This window comes from Gracilinanus agilis, chromosome 4 (genome assembly GCF_016433145.1).
Source record: "Gracilinanus agilis isolate LMUSP501 chromosome 4, AgileGrace, whole genome shotgun sequence".
Taxonomy (NCBI): Eukaryota; Metazoa; Chordata; class Mammalia; order Didelphimorphia; family Didelphidae; genus Gracilinanus; species Gracilinanus agilis.
Window position 1 is genome coordinate 238,257,316 of NC_058133.1, and position 21,705 is coordinate 238,279,020.

At 37.7% G+C, this 21,705-nt stretch overlaps 1 protein-coding gene across 1 annotated transcript in view; it reads right to left on the reverse strand.

Moving 5' to 3' along the window:
• LOC123244355 (protein SCO1 homolog, mitochondrial) overlaps positions 1-15,722 on the reverse strand; it is a 34,026-nt gene extending 18,304 nt beyond the window's left edge. Inside the window, exons 1-4 of the mRNA XM_044672780.1 lie at positions 15,384-15,722; positions 12,920-13,010; positions 10,747-10,944; positions 2,774-2,866 (exon numbers count right to left, since the gene is read on the reverse strand). Coding sequence (XP_044528715.1) covers positions 2,774-2,866; positions 10,747-10,944; positions 12,920-13,010; positions 15,384-15,656 — 655 coding nt within the window. The 5' untranslated portion in view covers positions 15,657-15,722. The remainder of the gene's footprint in view (positions 1-2,773; positions 2,867-10,746; positions 10,945-12,919; positions 13,011-15,383) is intronic.
• Positions 15,723-21,705: the final 5,983 nt, after the last annotated feature.

Below are 21,705 nucleotides of genomic sequence, written 5' to 3' on the forward strand. Positions count from 1 at the left end.
ACTTCCATCCCCCACTCCTGACAAGTGTGTCTTGTTTTTTCTCTCTTAAAGGAAATAAATACTTGCTGAGGATGGTGACTCTCTGGTTTCATGACTAATAGTTATAAACACTGTGGATCTCTGGTTTTAAGGGTTGGCAAGGTCATTGAACTTGAGTTCCCTCTTCTCCCCTGTTCACTCAAGTGCTTTGTGCTACTTTTTCCTCCTTCACCCTGTTTTACAGGAAGTAGACTTATCCTTTCCAAAGGTAATTCCTCTACTTGTTTAAGTCATTCTAATATATCCCGTTTTCTCCAACAGACAACCCCCTCTGTCATTCCTACTCTTTCACTTATTTTCAATCTCTTCCTCTCTACTGGCTTATTTCCTATTGACTACAAACATGACCACAAAATCTCTTACTTTATCCTTCCATCCCTATTAATCATCTTATATCCTTTCTGCCATTTGTAGCTAAACTTTTCAAGAGGTCATGGTGCCTTCAATTTCTCTCCTCTTTTTTTCTTAACCCTTTATAACTTGGCTTCTGACCTTATCATTACACCAAAACTTCTCTTAGCAAAGTTACTAATGACCTCTTAGTTTCCAAATCCATTAAACAGCCTTTTCTTAATCGTCATTCTCCATGACCTCTCTGAAGCCTTTGACAACTGTTGATCAATCTGTCCTTCTTGTTATTCCTTTTCTCTAGGACTCTGGGATACCACTTTCTCCTGGTTCTCCTCCAACCTATCAGACTACTCTCTGCCTCCTTTGTTGGATCTTCCTTTAGAATTGTGGTCTCAAATGAAATAATATATATGAAAACACTTTGAAAAAAATTACAAAAAGTAATACAAGTCTATTATTTAATAATACAAATATCACTGTTATAACCATTAATTGTAGTTAAAAATAACTGCCCCCCCCCCAAAAAAAAACCCCTCTAGATACCTCTAACCATTGGTGTGTCCCTAATGTTTCCTTTCTGGATCTTTTCTTCCTGGACTACATTCCTTTTCAGAGAATCTCCAGACTGTCACTTTCCCAGAAATTTATAACAAAGAACACAAAAGACAAATGATTGAATTAACTATGAATTTTTCTTAGGACTTAACCTCTTTTGCCTGGGAATTGAATTTTAAACAAATCATCAAATCACTTACTAGCTGGGTATATCTTTAAGTTACTTAAACTCCATCAGCTTGAGTTTCCTTTTCTGTAAAGGTAGTGGTAATAAACAGCTTTACTTCCCACCTAGAGTTGCAATCTCACAAGAAAGCACTTTGAAAAAGTTAAAAAAATGCAAATTAAAAGTATCATTATTACAAGCATGAATGGTAGTTTTAAAAAACCTAGCATTTCTTGACAGAGCCATAAAGATACTTTGCATCAAGTGAGGAAAAGCAGCAAAAAAGCCAGGCCCAAACTTCTCCTCTGAAACCCTTTGGCAAGACCAGATTTCAAGAGAACTATGGCCCTTTGTTAGAAACCAAGATTAGCTCCAAGATAACAAGTTGTCATTCCTCAAGTAAGCCCCAGCTGATTGGCCAGACTCCTCAGACAAACAGTATCTGCATGGCCTAGTAATATTTTAGGCAAGAGACCATTATGAGGAAATTGGGATTTAAAGTAAGGAGCATAAGGGAGCAGCCAGAGCTGGCAGGCAAGATCTGAAAATTCCAATCATGGAACAGTGGTAAGAGTAGAGCTTTTCCTGAGTGACTCTGTGGCTAATGGCAGTTGGGTTGGTTGGCTTAACTGTTTAAGTGAAGAGCCTGGGAAAAGTGGATTATCTCCAGCAAGAAACATCAATCCAGTGAAGGAAGATCAAGTTGAGCATAGAAGTAAAATCTTCATGGTGGACATGCAGATGACTTCATCTCCTTGACTTCTTCTACCCTGTGGATTAACTGCTGTGATACCCAAGTTCCTGTGAAAGCTGTGTTTATCTTGTGGAGCTGAAGTAGACTCATCAGTGAGAAATCTCTTGCCCCTTCTGACAAGCCAGGCTTGTCCTGACTGCTTTAGTGTTAGTGTAATGTGTCCCACCTTTCAACCCTTGAGTTCACCTATAGTTGATAAGAGTTAGTGTGATAGTTCCCTCATTACCTATCCTTTAAGTATAACATCAATAAACCAGTTTTTTCTACTTCCTGATTCCTCTATGACATAAAGATCCCACAACCTGAAGCTAATTATATCTGTGCCATTCCCTGGCTGATAGGTTTGACAGTTAACTGACAAACTGCCATTCCCCAACTCTCACATCTTTTACTTGTTATTCTGTTTTTACTTGGTTTACTTGTCAGTCCTTCCCTTTGTGAGGTGTGGGAGTGTCCCCAGTTTGTCTGGCACCCAGTTATTCCCCTATCCTCCTTTTTATTTTTTTTCACTGTGAAGCTGTATCTTCATAGACACATGTATGCTAAGACCAAAAACCCTATGTATTCTGTGTATGACCATATTACACCTGCACTCTCTCCCTCTCCTCAAATGTTGGCTAATTCTAACACTATGCCCATAATTCTTGATTGGCTTTTGTATCATTTGTCCATAAATATCGGACCTGTAGGCTCAATAAATTGGAATCCATAATCTCATTCCTGATTGGCTTTTGTATCAGTTGTCTATAAATATTGGACCTGTAGGCTCAATAAACTGGAATCCATGATCCCATTCATAGTCCTCTCAACCCTGTCAACTTCTCATCCACAAATGCCTTTTCTCTCTGTTTTCTCCCTTCTTCCCTGGAGTCAGTCTCTGGAGAGAACCAGCTTTTATCATAACTTACCTCTCACATATCTTTCAACAGCTTCTCTGTTGTCTCTCTCTGGGTCAATAGTGATGAAAAGTGGTATTAAATTTGGCAGAGTTGGAATACTATCTGAAAGAAAGTTTTTATTAGTAAAATCATTATTTATCATCAGGCTAATTTTAATAGGTAGATTAGTTCAGTAGTCTAAAAAACAGACTGAGGACTTATAAGTAATTATCATTCTAAGTTGGCTTTTTATCTTCTTGTCAACTCCTTTTTTTATTTTTTATTTTTATTTTTTTAAACCCTAATATCTTTATATATATCCTTCTATATTCATTTTATTTGTTATAGGGCTAGGCAATGGGGGTTAAGTGACTTGCCCAGGGCCACACAGCTAGGAAGTGTCTTAGGTCAGATTTGAACCTAGAACCTCCTGTCTCTAGGCCTGGCTCTCAATCCACTGAGCCATCCAGCTGCCCCTTGTCAACTCCCTTTAATAAAAAGAAAGTACCTAACAGCATAGCAAGAAGTAATTCTATATGTCAGTTTATTATAAATATGCTAACAACATGTCTGGTTGTATCCCAGAATGTAAGATTTATAGAGTCAGAAGTAGCACAGCAACTGGGTAGCCTGAATCCTACTTTAGTATTTTTTTATATCATACCATGTTGCTTCATAAAACCTTTATTAAACATATATTATACTGAGGATCATTTACTGAATACAAAGTTTTTCCTTTGTATTCTCTGAGACATTTTAAATTTATGGCAAGTAGCAATTAATATTAAATACTGCTCAAATAAAAAAATGGCATTTCCCTAAAGTTCTGCATAAGTGTCTAAAAATAGTGATTACATATGAGATTTGTTCTTATGCATGTACATATGAAAGAACTGGACAGTTAGTCCACAGGCAAGCATCCAACTTCTATTATTCATTATAGCCAACTAGAGAAAAAGACCAGAAAATAGAACGAAGAATGAATCAAGGTAAAGAACAGAAAAAAAGTAGAACTTATCCTGTTTTTTGCGACTTTCTGTGCTAATATTAATTACAATTTCTTCCTATAACAATTCATTATTAGAGCCGTCCAAACATATTTGCTTTATAAAAAATTCTTATTCTGCTTCCTTCTGGAGGCTACTATTTCCATTCATCCTTTTAAATGAATATACCTTCAAACAAAAACAGATCACCAAAAGTGCTATTACTTAGGCTAAAGCTAGCCCTTTATCCATGCTTCTTTAGTGTTTTCCTTGGGTTTTATTTAATATTAAATGTAGACTGAATATATATCTTTTCTGTATCATAAAGCACTTAAAATTTTTTGTAAATGTATTTTCAAAGGGAAGTTTTTAGCGTCTGAAAATAACTGGTTCACAAATTGTCATGTTACTGAAAATGATAGAATATTACTATAGAAATTATTCTCTTCATCTATCAGAGTGAGCCTACCTTACTTAAAAATGGCTTTCAGGGGGCAGCTGGGTAGCTCAGTGGATTGAGAACCAGACCTAGAGATGGGAGGTCCTAGGTTCAAATCTGGTCTCAGACACTTACCAGCTGTGTGACCCTGGGCAAGTCACTTGACCCTCATTGCCTAGCCCTTACCACTCTTCTGCCTTGGAGCCAATACACAGTATTGACTCCAAGACGGAAGGTAAGGGTTTAAAAAAAATGGCTTTCAGTAATTTATAACTTTCATATGCAAATATATCGAGGATTTTCTTTCTTTCTTTTTATTTTAAACCCTTACCTTACAATACTGTGTATTGGCTCCAAGGCAGAAGAATGGTAAGGGTAGGTGATGGGGGTCAAGTGACTTTCCCAAGGTCACACAGCTGGGAAGTGTCTGAGGCCAGATTTGAACCTAGGACCTCCCATCTCTAGGTCTGGCTCTCAATCCACTGAGCTACCCAGTTGCCCCCCATATCGAGGATTTTCATTTAGGTCTTCAAGAAGAAAAACTTCAAATTTCAAATTTTAACTTGATTTCAGTCTCCCTAAGAACAATCAATTGAGGAAAATACCTTAGCCTAAAGAACCATCTCTAAAATAGGATAAAATTAGTGTATTCTACATATAGAATATATATAGAATTCTATATAATAAATTCTATAATATTTACTATAAATAGCCCAGCTTTAAGATAAATATTTAATATCTTGCTAAGTTTTTTTTTTGTTCTAAAATTATTTTAAAAGGCTTTTGAGAGTAATATTATTCCATTGCTACTGCAAGGCTGTGAGTCCCATACAGTCACTGAAGGTTTAAATGTTGAGGGTTACCTAAAAAGCAAGAAAGGCATGGCTGGTGTGAGTAAGAGTGCAACACATTATTAATGAAGAACTGGAGAGGAAATTAGAATAAAGGATGTGAAAATGTAATTATCCTCCTTTGGCTTTTTGTTTTTGTTTTTTTGTTTTTTGTTTTTCTTAAAACCCTTACCTTACAATACTGTGTATTGGCTCCAAGGCAGAAGAGTGGTAAGGGTAGGCAATGGGGGTCAAGTGACTTGCCCAGGGTCACACAGCTGGGAAGTGTCTGATGCCAGATTTGAACCTAGGACCTCCCATCTCTAGGCCTGGTTCTCAATCCACTGAGCTACCCAACTGCCCCCATCCTTTTGTTTTTTTAACTTAGTCAGGAACTTGAAGATACTTTAGCATTGATTGCAAGGAAGTTCACACCCTCAGAGAAAGGAAGTTCATATCCTCAGAAACAGGAAGTTGATCCCACAGGCGCTACCCCCTGAGCAATGCCAAATTATTGGTTCTTGAGGTGTGAAATGGGATGGGAGAGACCTGATGGTGGAGAAAAATGCAGGACCCAGGGACAGCTCAGTCTCTTTGGCTTTGGTGACTCTCTTGGGTTGGTGACACTCTGGCTGGAGACATTCTCAGACTTGGATTACTGCATTGGTGATTTGGGCTGAGGAGGGACACTTACTTGGGGACTCTTGCTGAAGGTTCACACTCTTTTGGTCTTCTGGCTAGAGATTGGGACTTGAGGGAGCCTTTGTCGATGGTGAGCTAGAATCCATCACTTGGCAATTAGGATATTTAGGTAGGCAATTCTTTACCTCCTTCCTACATTTTCCTCTTTTACTATCTATTTTAATTAAACTAAATTGTTAAAGCTACTAACAGCCTCATAGTTTAATTTTTAATTATTGCAATTGGTGACCAGCCTTTTTTAACTAATACAATGTCATTTGATGACATTACCTTTTATAAAAGGTAAATCAGTGATATGGCAAGATTAATAAAAAATAATTTTTAGTCCATGTACTCTGATATTCACACAGTGTCAAGAAAACCAAATAACACCAATATATTGGGAGTAAGGGTGAGAGTACCTATGGAAAGTGTAACCACTTCTATGAGATCACAACCAAGCCACAAGATTGAAATATGAAGGCTAACCATTTAGTAATAAATTATTTGGTGAAAATAATTCATAGGTCAAAGAAAATACAAAATATCTGTCAGTTCCATGTATTCCATGTAGATTGTCTATAAAGATGAACTTAGCAATGTGTAGCCTTAAGTATAAGATAAAGAGCAAGAAAAGTGGACATATTAATAGGAGAAGAAAAATCACAAAATCTGAATAGAAAAAAATTGCAGCTGAATGGAACAACAATCTATAGTTTCTCTTTGGAGAGATAAAGGGAGTTGGTTCCATGATGTACTCAAACACAACACTGAAACATTGTGACATGGAAATTTTATTTATTTTGTATTGCACCGTTCATGATAAGTATCTGCAAAAATACTTCTAAGAACTGTGGATGATGGAGACATAGATCAATAAATTCTACAATGAACTGGAATACAAACAAAACCAATGCAAACAAGATTAAAAAAAAATTATATACAGTGTTTCTGACAGAGGCTTAATCTCTTACATATATAGAGAACTGGCTCAAATTTATAAGAATACAAAGTATTCTCTAATTGATAAATAGCCAAAGGATATGAACGGGCAGTTCTCAGGAGAAAATTAAAACTACCTAGCCATATGGAAAGATGCTCTAAATCACTACTGATTAGAGAATACAAATTAAAGCAACTCTGTTCTACCTCACACCTATCAAATTGGCTGATATGACCAAAAAAGGAAAATTATAAATGGTGGAGAGGATGTGGGAAAACTGTGAAGCTAATACACTATTGGTGAAACTGCGAATTGATATAACCATTTTGGAGAACAGTATGGAGTCATACTCTGTTATGAGGGTATTAGGAAAAGTCAAGCAATAGACAATAAGTTAGCTGGCATGACTGTCAGGAAAAATGTTGAAAGGTTCCAAGCATGGAACAGTAAGGGAGAGATTTTTCTGAGACACTCTCTGGATGAAGCTGATAGGTGCTTACTTAGCTGCTAGAAGTGAAGAGCCCAGAAAAGTAATTGTCTCCTGCCAAAACCATCTACCCTGTGAGAAAGGTCAGGTTGAGCAGAGAATCCAGTTCTGGTTGGTGGACATACCAGACTAGTTCAGCTCCCTGACTTTACCTCTTTGTGGCCTTATTTGCTGTGGTTCCTGGAAAGCTGTGATCATCACTGAAGCTGAAGAGGAACTTACAGTGAGACATTCAACCTCCCTCTGACCTAACAGGCTAGTCCTGGAAGCTTAAGCTAGAGACAGTGTAGTGTTTGTCCAACCTTCTACCCCTTGAACTTATCCCTAGACAAATACACTGTGACCTTTCCCTTACTTCCCAACCCTTCAACCTCATTATTAAACCATTTACTTTACTTCCTGAGTCTTCCTCAAAACCCAAGAAAGGACCACAGAGAGATAATCCTGAGTGGTGACCAGTAACTGTTTTTAACTGACATTTACCAACTAGTATGTTTTACCCATTTCCCACATCCCTTGTATAGGTTTCCAGTTTACCTTGTGTATCTATCCTAACACTTGTGGGTTTGTGGGTGTGGACCTGTTTATGTTTGGCACCCTTGGGTTTTATTATCAGGAGTCAGTTACAGATCTTTCAACTCAAAGGGCCTTTTGACCCAGCAATACCACTATTGGGTCTGTATCCTAGAGAGATCAAAGATAAAGGAAAAAGATCTATCTGTATAAAAATGTTTTTAGTAGCTCTCTTTGTAGTGGTAAAGAGTTGGAAACTGAGGGAGTGTCCCTCAATTGGAGAATGGCTGAACAAGTTGTGGTATATGATTGTAGTGGAATACACTGTACTATAAGAAATGATAAATAGGATAAGTTAAGAAAAGCCTGGAAAGACTTATCTTAAGTGATACAAAGCAAACTGAGCAGAAGTAGAGCATTGTACATGGGAAAAGAAATATTGTATGATGATCAACTGTAAAGTACTTATACTATTATCAGCAAAGCAAGTTTCCAAAATATTCACAAGGGACTCATAGTGAAAACTGCTATCCATAGCCAGAGAAGGAACTATTATAGATTGATTACAGGTCTGACATATATTTATATATATATATATACTCTGTCACAACATGTGCAATATGGAAATGTGTATTGCATGAAAACACCAGTATAAACTATATCATACTGTGGGGGGAGAATCTGAATTTTATAATGTCAGAAAACAATTGTCAAAAAATTATTTCTACATGTAATTGGGGGAAAAAAGTTTTTAAAAATTGTTAAGACATTCCAAATGGTGGCCTCATTGCAAAAACTAGCATAAATAAGGATAGTAACAGAAAGCTGGAAAAGATGCCACTGAAGTAAGAAAGAAGAGGGTCAAAGGCTTGTAAAAAGTATGGAAGTGTCATCCTTTTACTTCATAAATATGTTTGAGAGATTGTAGGCACTAGGTATGGTGAAATGACACCTCAAAAAATGTGAAATTGGTTCTATTTTTAAAAAATAAAAAAGGAATGGTTACTGATGTGGAAACTATTTCTGAATTAGCTGTCTAAGAATAGTCAACTCATTGACTTATTGCAGCAAAGATCAAATTAAATATCAAACTAGAAGAATTAAAATAAAATTGCATGGCACCTGTGTAAATAGAATTAGCCAGATCCCATTAATAGTCAAAAAATCTACTCAACCCAGGCGTGCTAATGATGTCACTCCCACCTCCCTTAGTGGGGAGGGGAGACGAGTTACCCACACGTGACAATAAGTAACAAATCAAGAATAAGGGACTGCCCTTTGGGCAGTCCAAATCAATGTAGAAACTGCCATTTGTCCATTTGAATTAGAGGTGGACCACAGGAAGTGATGAAAGACAGGATCTCTTTAAGTAAGTGAGTGAACTTCCTGTGGGGGCAGTTGCCGTCTGGAACTGGAGGAAGAAGCATCTCCTGAGACCACAGACAGCTTATACTCTGTATTGTCACATGGGTAAGTTAGGCTGGCTTCCTTGGCCTAGCTGGGCCAATTCTAAACTCTGCCTATCCGGCTGTTGGGCCTTGCGGCTTACAGCTTCATTTATTTAGACTTCTAACCTCCCTCTTCTCTTTATCCTTACTCACCTTCCTGATTGTAAATAAACTCCTCAACCCGATGCTGACTTGGGTCTGATTTAATTACGGAATCAACCTGAATTGTTGATTCCTGGCGGCCACATATTTAAAGATATAACTATAATAACTAAATTTTAATTCTTACACACCCAGAGAAGATAAAACCATCCTAACCTATGTGAACAAGCTGTTGACTTTGAAAAATGAAAAAAAAGAGAAAAGATTAGACAGCATCATAGATTATTACCATACATAAAGAAAGTTTGAAAAATAGGTTTTGCTAACCTTTAAGTCAAAATTACAGAATGAATTATTTCAAATAACTCCCCAAATCATCTTTCACAAGGTTGAAAAATGAATGTCTTTAGTAGTTTTACCTAGTAACTTTTTTTACTTTAGTAGATTTACAGACTAATCTGATGCTAACATTCCCATCCCATAAGACTAAATTCCCAATATGCCCCCAATTGATAAATGGTCAAGGGACATGGATAGCCAATTTTCAGATAAAGAAATCAAAACTATCAATAAGCATATGAGAAAGTGTTATAAATCTCTAATAATTAGAGAAATGCAAATCAAAACAACTCTGAGGTATCACCTCACACCTAGCAGTTTGGCTAAAATGACAACAAGGGAGAGTAAAGAATGTTGGAGGGGATGTGGTGAAATTGGGACATTAATAATGCATTGCTGGTGGAGTTGTGAACTGATCCAACCATTCTGGATGGCAATTTGGAACTATGCATAAAGGGCTTTAAAAGATTATCTGCCTTTTGATCCAACCATAGGCACTGCTTGGATTATACCCCCAAAGAGATAATAAGGAAAAAGACTTTTACAAAAATATTTATAGCCGTGCTCTTTGTGGTTGTAAAAAATTGGAAAATAAGAGAATGTCCTTCGATTGGGGAATGGCTGAACAAACTGGTATCTGTTGGTGATGGAATACTATTGTGCTCAAAGGAATAAAGAACTGGAAGAATTCCATGTGAACTGGAATGACCTCCAGGAATTGATGCAGTGAAAGGAGCAGAACCAGGAGAACATTGTACACAGAGACTGAAACACTGTGATACAAACAAATATAATGGACTTCTCTATTAGCAGCAATGCAAGGATCCAGAGCAAGGCTGAGGGACTTATGAGAAAGAAAACTAGCCACATTCCAAGGAAGAACTGTGGGAGGAGAAACACAGAGGAAAAATAACTGCTTGAACACATGGGCTGATGGGGATTATTATTGGGGATGTAAACACTAAATGATAACTCTAGTCCAACTATCAATAATATAGAATTAGGTCTGGATCAATGATACATGTAAAACCCAGTGGAATTGTGCATCAGCTAAGAGGGATTAGGGGGGCTTGGGGAGAGGGAAAGAACATGAAATATGTAACTATGGGAAAATATTCAAAATTAGAAAATAAATAAATTCCCAATATGATATTACAAAGCAAGAGTAAGAAATGTAATATGGGAAATATAGACTAGAAAACTATAGGTATTTTATTTATAGAGTGATATCTTACCAATTTCATCCACCACAGCTATCATTTTTTCCACTTCCTCTGGACAGATATCAGGACAATGTGTGAAACCAAAGTAAATTAGTATCCACTGTCCCAGGTAGTCTTTATCAGTCCTGGGCTCTCCATTGTGATCCATGAGTGAGAAAGGTCCTCCAAGTAAAGGCTTTCCTATGGTTCGTTTCCGTTCCTTCTCTAACTCTATGACAAAATATTAAACAATAAGTATTAGGATACTTACTAGCTCAGCACTTTGTTAACAAAGGAATTCATCAGGGAAACAGAAATAAGATAGACATGGTTTCTGCTTGTAATACTCATGAAACAAGGTGCAGAATAAAACAATGCTAAATTATTTAAGATTCAGGCTCTATATAACTTAACTGTTTTAAAAATTGGAAAACTGCATTTAATTCAAGTATTTATGACGCTGGGAATTCAAAGACAAAATGAAATAAATATTGCTCTCAAGAAGTATACAATCTACTGAGGGGAAACATATATAAAGTACCAAATATATACAAAGAAAATAAAATAATTTAAGGGGATGTACTAATAAGGAAAGGCTTCATATAAAAGAAATAATACTTGAGCTCAGACTTGAAACAGAGTCAGGGATTCCAAGAGGCAAAAGTGGGGAAGGAGAACATTCCAGGCAAAAGAGACAGTCTGTTAATTCAAAGGCATGTGTATGGTTTGTAGGATATCATGGGGAAAAGCAAGTAGTCCAGTTTAGCTGACCTGGGAATGTGAAATCACTCTAGAAAGAAAGGTAGAAGCTAGATTGTGATATATTTTAAATGTCAAACAGAGAAGTTTATAATTTACTGGGAAGAAAGAAAGCACCAAACCAAAACTTCCTGAGCAGCAAAATAAGATTTGCCTCGTAGATATATCAAATTGGTAGCTGTACTGAAGATGGATTCAAAAAGGAAAAGACTAAAAACAGGTAGAAATAATGGGAAAGCTACTACAATATTCCAAGTGAGAGGTAATGAGGCCCTGAACTACAGCAGGAGCCATGCAACTGGAAAAGGAAATGGATACAAGGGATATTATGGATATTGTCAACCAATGGGCTATGACAGAAAGTGAAGAGCTGAAGATGATTTCAAGGTTTTAAACCTAAAGACTAGGAGAATGCTGATATCCTTGGCAGAAATACGGAAGTTAGGAAAAAGGGTCAGTTTTGGGAGAAGGAAAATTAGTTCCAATTATGGACATGCTGAATTTGACATGCCTATGGGAATCCAAGTGAGAAGAACTGAGAATTAGGTATAAAGATTTTAGAATCTTCAGCTATCAATATGAGAACCAAAAATATCACCAGGACGGAGAAGAGGTTACTCCAGACAGAGACCTAAGGTATAACTAGGACAGTCTAAGATGGAATAGTCAGATAGATAGGAGAATCAGGACAAAGCAAAGATGGAGAAAAGGATACTGAATTTAGCACTTAAGATATTGTTGGTGGAGTAAAAAGCTACAGGAATAAATTCAATGTGAGAGGTGAAAGTGAAAACAATGAGTATAGATGGCTTTTCTAGAATTTTGGCAAGGAAAAGTTTGATATAGTGTGAAGGTTTGTTAGGAATGAGACAAATTTTTTCAGTGAACAGAAAAAGGAGCCAATGGATAAAACTAGATTATAAAGAAACAGAGGAAGACAGAAGGAATATACTTACAGAGGAAAAATAGAATCAAAAGCACAAATAAAAGAATTGACCTTGGCAAGAAGGATCACTTTTTCCTTAAAGGTTGAAGCAAAAGAGGAGGAAATGAAGGATAATTTCAAGGTGAGAAACTGGGGGAAGAGTTTACAATGGATGGCTTTATTTCCATGGTCAAACATCAGGCAAAGTCCTCTTCTGAGAAGGAGAGGGCAGAGATTGGTACATACAGCATGAATGGAAAAGAGGTCTGATAAAGACTGTAAAGAGTATAAATAATCAAGGGCTTGGATATTCTCAATTCCAGATTAAAAAATTAACAAAGTGATGATAACCTTAAATGAGCCTACAAACAGATTTAGGCAACATCTTAAAATGCTGCAAGGTACTAAAACAAATATAAAGCACTTAAATATAAATCTCCTAGGAGTAAGTTCTAAACACATTCTGTTAGTACATAGCTACAAAAATGCCTGTTCAAAGGTCATCAAGGGATATGTACGTACTTTCTGCCTTTTCTTTCTTGAAATACTTCATTCCAGCCAATAAAGCTCCACCAATAGCAAATGTGAATGCCAGGGACTTCCAGGAAACAGGCTACTAGGACAGAAATTTCAACAGTAAAAATATTAATATCATGCCATTATATAATCCTACAGATTTTACTATAAGTACATACAAATGGAATAAAGTCTATAATGATCCAACAACACTTAAGTGTAAATAGCCAACTAAGCTAGCTGATAAAATGTTGAACTTAGAGAAATTTCCTTTTATTCCATTTACTCTTTGGAATACTCATAAGGAATCATATATTGTACCTACCCTGATACAAAGGAAGATAAACTGAAGGGCTTAATCATAGTTCCTGAAGGAAGAGTAAAAATAATACAAGGCAACTCTCTTGCGTAGTGCTACCACCTCTCCTCATTTACAGTGATTGTCAGTCCTATTATTTGTGATCAACAAATGATTTTACATTCAAGAAATAGTTCTTATCTGTGTGCATTTGCTAATATTATTTGAGATTTTTAAATTACTTAAAGTCCTTATGACTAGAAGTAGTATAAGTTGTTAGGAAAAATTGTGCAAGTCTTGAGGTCCTAACCCTCTTCCTAAATAAAAACTATGATTTCTTCCTAGGCACATGAAATACTGTTTTGGCTATATATGGAAAGAGAAATAGAAAAGTAAGAAGACCTAGGTTTGAATCAAGTTTGTGCAAAGGCATTATCATCTAATTTATTTGGGTATGATTTCGACTTACAATTCAGAGGATGTTAAAATTGTAAATCATCTAGTCCAAGTCTCTCATTTTTAAGGAACAGTAAAGGGAGACCCAGAGATGTTACCAGCTCTTCACACCTTACAGGAAAGTTTCTTATTCTCATCTATAAAATGGTGACAATACTTATACTACCTACCCTCAAAGCTGACATGTAAAATATGCTTTGTGACTATATGGATCTATATGAAGGAGCAGTGTGTGGTTTAAAAAGCAAAACAAAACAAAACAAAACAAATCCCTATTATTCCTTTGAGACTAGAGGTAGCCAGGCATAATGAATAAAAAGTTAACCTTGGAGTTAGAAAGAGCTGGGTGTGTGACACTAAGCAAGCCATTTAATCACCCCAAACAGTTGCTGATCTGCCCTGATAAAGAGATTTTTCTACACCATAGAAATCAAAGGACCTAAACCAGGGGCAAAAAAGTCTAAAGTACTAATGCATGTTACTGTATAGTTATAATGAAGAAACTTAGTAAACTATTCTACTATAGTACTTAGGTACTTCATATACTAGTTAATAAACTATAGTATATAAACATTTGTTATTAGTTAATAAACATTTATTAAGCACCTACTATGTGCTCTACAGTCCTAAAAACTGGGCATGAAAAAGAAGGATAAAAGACAATCTCTCTGGATCTCAAGGAGCTCAGTCAAGTAGGAGACAACTATGTGTAGTCAAACTAGGTCAAAGACAAATTAGAAATGATTAACAGAGAGAATTTCTGCACACTAACTACTTTATTGTAACAAATGAGTAACAGGTTGATTTTTTTAAAAGCATGAAAAGAACTACATGAAGTTATAAAGTGAAACAAGCAGAACTAAGAGAACATTATATACAGCAACAGAAATATTGTTTGAAGAATGACTTGTGACAGAACAGAAATAAGCAAGACACAGTTTTACATATGCATAATATTTTTTTTTTGTCAAATGATGCCTCCTTTAATAGGGGAGGGTAGAAGGGAAAGAATTACAAGTTATTTTAATATACCAAATCAGGAAAGGCTTGCTGAAGGTGGGGTTCTAGTTTAGTCTTTAAGGAAACCAGGAAAGCCAGGGGGTGAAGATGAGGAGCTAGAGAATTCCAGGCATGGGGATCAGCTAATGAAAATGTCCAGGGGGCAGCTGGGTAGCTCAGCGGACTGAGAGTCAGGCCTTGAGATGGGAGGTTCAAATCCGGACTCAAGACACTTCCCAGCTGTGTGACCCTGGGCAAGTCACTTGACCCCCATTTCCTACCCTTACCACTCTTCTGCCTTGGAGCCAATACGCAGTGTTGTAAGGTAAGGGTTTAAAAAATAAGAAAAGAAAAAAGAAAAGAAAATGTCCAATCAGGAGATGAGAATGTCAATGGGCCTTGAGGAGGAAGGAAGACTGAGGGAGGGACAAGTTATGAAGGTCTCGGACATCAAACAAAGAACTTTTGGACCATGGAGGTGAGGTGATTATTAGTAATGACAATAATGACAACTGAAGAACTGAAGATACTTCTCTGATGTGGGTTAGGAAAGGATTCATGATTTATGTAGAGCTAAAAGTAGATGCATTCGGGCATCCCTTTCACGCGAATGTGAAGGTTCTAGCTGGGCTTGGAGAAATAAAGAGAGTAAGAAATGGAGAAGCTGGCAGAGCCCTCATTACACCTGACTGGGGCCCCAGACCCAGGCTTACTTACCCCCGCTGCGCGCGGGCCACTCAGGCCCTTAGTAGCTCCCCGCGGCTGCCTAGACGTGGAGAAGGGTTGGTTCCTGCAAAGTCCACACGGGACACCCGCGGACCGCGGACCGTGAGATCCCCTTCCTCCTGCAACAACTGGCCTCAGAAAATATCTCTTGCTCCTTAGGACTGGACCCCGGAGCCACAGGTCCCGAAATAATTGCCCCTCCGGGAGCCTGCCGGGAGCCATACGACCCCAACAAGACCGAAAGAGGAGTAAAGAGCTCGCCATGGACTCCGGAAGAACCACGGTGGGGGACAGTCTCCCAGCACTTTAAGTTCCGGCTAAAAGAAAAGGTATTGGGAGGTCCCACTCTCCTCCTAGGTGAGAACTCGATGGTTCCGCCGGAAGTTAGGCTGGTCTTCCTGGTTGTTTTGGGAGCGAATGAGCGAGTGTCCTAGATGGGAAGCGGGTAAGTTACGTGTTTAGGCAGTCTTGGACTGGAAGTGGTTCTCTCTTTTATGTCTGCGGCTTCAGCTTTCCCTTCCCAAGTTTCCCTTTGAGTTAGTCGAATCGTTTAAGGTGATAAGTGGAAAGATGACGAAAAGGAGGAGAAAGAAAAAGCTGAGGTGGCGCCATGGGAACCACTATGCCGCTGGATGGTGCAAGAATGGTCGAGAGACAGCTCCCCCCTCCCCCCTTTAGCACACATTTGAGATGCTCTTTGACGCACGGTTAAGATACTCTTTAGAGGCCAGTCCCATTTTGAGGGCAGCGCCAAGGGATCCTTGCAGCCTCAGTCTTGTGTAGACTTTGTGCACTCTGTCCACTCAGCCGTTCTGTTGCAGATTATTGTGATAGAAAGAAAACTGGATTTGGAGTCAGAAAAGTTAACTCAAAGTGTCTCAAGCCCATTTCTTACCCTTACCTATAAAAGGAAGGAGTTAGATGATTTTTAAGTTTCTCTTCGGCTGTGATAATTCTGCTCTTCTCTGAATGCCATTTGGCCCTGTAAAATTAGGGGAATAGATTAAGTATACTAAGATGATTCGTTTATTCAACAATTACTTTTTAAACATCCACTATGTGTAGAGTTCACTAGATGCTTGGTAGAGTTGTCCTACTACAGCGAACTCTGTAGGTGTAGGGCTGATAAGATGTTAACACAAGTTTTTGCTGTAATAGTAATGTGCACTTTTATACCTTAAGGTAGTGTGTGTAGTGGAAATTGAGGGTACCTTGAAAATTTCAAGTTATACTCTTTAAACACTATTTAAAAAAATGATGGGGAAATCCATCATTTAAAATAGAATTTTTTATTGAGAAAAATGAGGAGCACTATCTCAAGTTATTGACCTAAGACAGATGCCCCTACCCACCCAAGGATTTATAGAGAAAATTCGGACTTTGCCTCAAGTCTTTGACCTAAGACAGCAGTTCAAAAATTCACAGAAAAATCCCTTATTTGTAGGAAAATTCTGATGCAATCAAGCCCCCAGTCCAGAGACCAGGAATAGGTAAAAAGCCACCAAGTAAATGCTTTATATTTATTTTATTATATGTATTTTAAGGCCTTATAAACCCTTCCCACTCTCCTATAAACCTTTTCCACACTCCTATTAACCTATAATCTCTAAGCCAATCAGTGCCCAGAATACAGACCAACAGCACTATGGTTGTTCACCTTTCATTTCATCAACCAATAATGTACTGTGATAAGTGTATCTCTGCTATACGGGAATTAGGTCTATTTTTTTAAAAAACCCACTATACAGTGAAGCCCCAATAAGTGAACTTTGTATATCACTGTATAACATTTTTACTAGGGTTGGAGACAGAATATTGAATAGCTTTACAATGGCTTTATAAAAATTAACATATTCAAGTTAACATCTTCAGGAAATTGAGAAATAAAGGGCAGGAATATTATTCAAAGAGAGGAGGAGGTCAGGACTGGATTATCTGGGTAGGGCTAATGTCTAGCCATTGGGCTTGACTATCTGGAAGAAGCCTCTGATATAATGGAGGAGATTGCTATGACAAAAGAGTACTTAAGATTGGTATTTAAGATTTGCTCTTTGGGTACTTTCAGGATCTGAGACCATCAGCCTGGGATTCCTGCACCAAGCAAATTCCCAGATAAACTCACTTAAGGCTTTAAAGCCTTTGTAAGAATGGGGATGGGGAGACCAACTTTTATTAACTTTTTGGAAATATTAATAACTTAATTTGAGAATAACACACTAATTTCTCACTCCACACAACAGCGTAACAAAAATGTCATAAAAGGATAACAAAAGTGCTTCAGAGTGTTGGAAAATGCAGTTATTTCATCTCTTTGGGTCTCAGTGGCCTCAGAATAAAGTAGTTGGACCAGAGCATTCCAGAATCCCAAACTCATGTATTAAGCACATATTATTTGCAGATTAAATGGAAATCTTTGTCTTTCTCTCAGTTGTTCTCTAGAAGGGGAAGGCTATAGGGCCCTGGCCATAAAAAGACCCATCTACTAATCAATCACCAAACATACTTTACTTTTTTTTCTCTTTCCAGTAATGCTTTATTTTTTCCCAGTTACATGTAAAAACAATTTTTGGTATTTGTTTTCTATCATTTTGAGTTCTAAATTATATCCTTCTCCTCTCCCTGACACGGTAAACAATTTGATCTTAGTTATCCAGGAGCTGCCATACAAAACATACTTCCATATTCACCATGTTATAGAAAACACATTTTTAAAAAGTAAAAATAAAGTAAAAAAATTGTATGCTTCCATCTGCATTCAGATGCCTTCAATTCTTTCTCTGGAGGTGGATAGCATTTTTCATCATGAGTCCTTTGAGAATGTCTTGGATTATTATGTAGAGTGTTCTCCTGCTTCTGGTTACTTCATTGTGCATCAGTTAATGTAAGTCTTTACAGATTTTTCTGAAATTATCCTGCTTGCATTTCTTATAGCACAATAGTATTACATTACAATCATATACTACAACTTGCTCAGCTACTCCCCAATTGATGGACATCCCCTCAGTTTTTAATTCTTTGCCACCACAAAAAGAGCTATTACAAATAGGTTCTTTTCCCTTTTTTTTCCCTAAATCTCTTTGGGATACAGATTTAGTAGTGGTATTTCAGCAAACATTCTCAAACAATTTATGCCAGGCACTGAATAGACATAGAACCAAAAACAGACCTCTACCCTTAAAGAACTTAAATTCTAATTTGGGGAAACAACACATAAATAAGCACATACAAGATATGGGTAGAATTGGTGAAAGATAATCTACTAGGAGAAGACACTGACCCCTGGAGGTGTTGATAACAGCCTCCTGGGAATGTGAGATTTAATATCAATCTTGAAGGAAGACAAGGAAGCTAAGAGGTAGAAGACATTGGACAGACAATTCTAGATAAGGGAGAAAACCAGCACAAAGGCATGACAATGGGAGATGGACAGTGGGGTTTGAGAAATAGCAAGTGTCTTGAGGTGTTGGTCTTTGTCTAATTTCTGCTTGTATGATTTTCCAGTTTTGCCAGCATTTTTTGTCAAATGATGAATACTTCTTCCAAAAGTGTGAATCTTTGGGTTTGTCAGATACTGTTACTGTGATCATTACCACTGCAAACAATTTCATTGCTCTCTTTTTTTTTTATCTAGTTCCAGATTGTTTTGATGTTTGCCACTTTATAATGTAGTTTAAAATCGAGTATAGGTAGGCACACATTTCTTCATATTTTTTCACTAATCTCTTGATATTCTTGATCTTTTGTTCTTCCAAATGAATTGTATTATAATTGTTTCTAGCTCTTTGAAATACTTTTGGGGTAGTTTGATTGATAAAATACTGAAAAAGTAAATTAATTCAGGTAGAATTGCTGTTTTTATTATATTGGCTCAGCCTACTCACTCACATATTATTATTCCTCCAAGGGAAAGCAGCCTTTACTGATCATTACAGTCTGGTAAGTAAAAGAGATTCAAGAATGTTTTAATTTACTGCAGGAACCAGTTATTTCCAGGTGCTCTGAAAAAAAATAGATAACGTATCTGTTGTAATTTCTAGTTTATCATATTATCCAAAAGGAATTTTTGGTTTACAAGTAAAGCAAAACAAAAATCAAAACATAATAATGCTCTTCAGTTAAGATATTGTCCACTTGGAAAAACACAGAACTACCTATAGGGGACCAGCCTCCTATATGATAAAATGGGGGTCCTGAGTGGCGTTTACGGCGTCAGATTGATAAGACAGGAAAAAGAAAATGAGAACAACCAGACTAGTGGTTAGCCCATGCTGTTCCAAAATCTGTGGGCTTGGGAGTTTATTATATATTGGTTTCAAACAAAGAACACAGCTATGAAGGGGTAACAGATTATACATAACCCATTAAACTCTAAAGAGTAAAGGTATAAGTACCAAGACAATGGCCAAATTCCAACCATCAATTTGTAGGGATAATTCTGGGAGAGGAAATATTTTTATGGAGATGCTCACTTATTGAGTTCTGTCTTCCAGGATTATAGGCACCTGGACAAATAAAGTCAAGACTAAAAGCGCCATACTTATCTAAGTATGCAGACTTATCTTAAGTAATGTTTGTTAGGGTTTAGGCTTCTTAATTATCAAGGAGAGGAATCATTAACTCAGTAGATGCTGGTCTGCCACTTCAAAGTTTTCCAATAGGAGTTCTAAGAAAGGTGGGGATCAAAACTGAGTCAAAAGAGGAGCCTCAGATTTTTATCTTAGATGGCCCATTCTGTCTGCATTCCTGACATGCAGTGCAGAAAAATCATACACACAGTTTTACTTGCCGATGATTTTGTAATGGGATCCAGATAAAATATCTGTTACAGACTCTGTTTCTCTAAATGACTTCTAATAGCCTTTTCGGAGGGATCAAGTTGATTTTGGATTAACCTACCTGCTGGTACCAGAGCCTTTTGGGGCTCAGGTGACCAGGACCAAACACAAAGACTGCCTCAGCCTGGATTGGTCACGTAGGGAATCCAGATAACAGGCCCTAAATTTGATCCTATTTCTCCAAAGGTTTTAATACATAGAACGGCTTCCCACAACTACCAAAGTAGTCAGAAAAACCAAGTCTTTAATCAGGAAAGAGGTAGGTCCAGTATAATCTAGCCTCTATCACAGAGCCAAATGCCAAAAACTACAGGTAGTCAAAACCCTGGGGCTCTGGGGACAGTATCCCTGGGAGAATGCACCAGGAGAGATGATTCTTCAAAGAACAATAGAATCCAGGGTGGTTTCATTCCCTTTGGGGAACTCAGGACATCAGACCTACACTGACAGCCTGAAAGCAAAGAGTGGTCTACTTATAATAGATACTAAAAGTATGGTTCCAGCCCAGGTGTTGGTCTTCTTAGGAACAGATCTCTGGTACAATGGAGGAAACTTTTGAGACTAAAAGGTTAACATTTTTTTTTAAACCCTTGTACTTCAGTGTATTGTCTCATAGGTGGAAGATTGGTAAGGGTGGGCAATGGGGGTCAAGTGACTTGCCCAGGGTCACACAGCTGGGAAGTGGCTGAGGCTGGGTTTGAACCTAGGACCTCCCATCTCTAGGCCTGACTCTTACTCCACTGAGCTACCCAGCTGCCCTAAAAGGTTAACATTTGATTAGGTCTGCTAGACCACCTAAGCTGGGATCATTAAGTACTTTAAGGTCTATGTTCAGTCTGAAGTGGGTGAGTCTGGGACTTCCCTCAGTAAATTCTTAGTATACAGAGGTTTGCCTAAAGGCATGGGGGTGGCCTTCATAGTTTGGAGGACCAGATGGATGTCTGAGATACAACTTGATGATATCAAGGAAGTGTGTCTCTGTCCATCTCAAAGGACAATCCAAGGAGGATAATCCTCTCAGGGTCTTGTAGGAGTTATTAGCTGTTTTGGGTTAGGAGTCACAAGGATAGAAGGAGGCAAAGGAATTTCCCTGCTTATAGTTTGTCTGAAACACTTCTGTAGTTTGGGGGTACAATGCCCATGCCATCTCCCCCCTCCCCAGATATCTAAGGGGACAATGGTCTCAGTCTTCTATAGCTTCTTCATAGCTGATAAGGGACATCTAATCTCAGGGAGGGGGCCAGAGGCTGTGGGCACAAGGTCCTCAGTGAATGCCTGGGGACCTGAAGGCTTGGTCCAGTAACTGTTCCCCCTGATTGGCAGACAGATCAGACTAGGGATCCAGCTTTTCCATCTCTCTTCTGTTCATCTTATTATAGTAATTACCTTTTTTTCTCAAAATTTGCCTATGTATAGTTCATCCACTTTCCATCTGTCCTTGTCCCCTGATTGTCTATAAAGAATCAACATGAGAAATG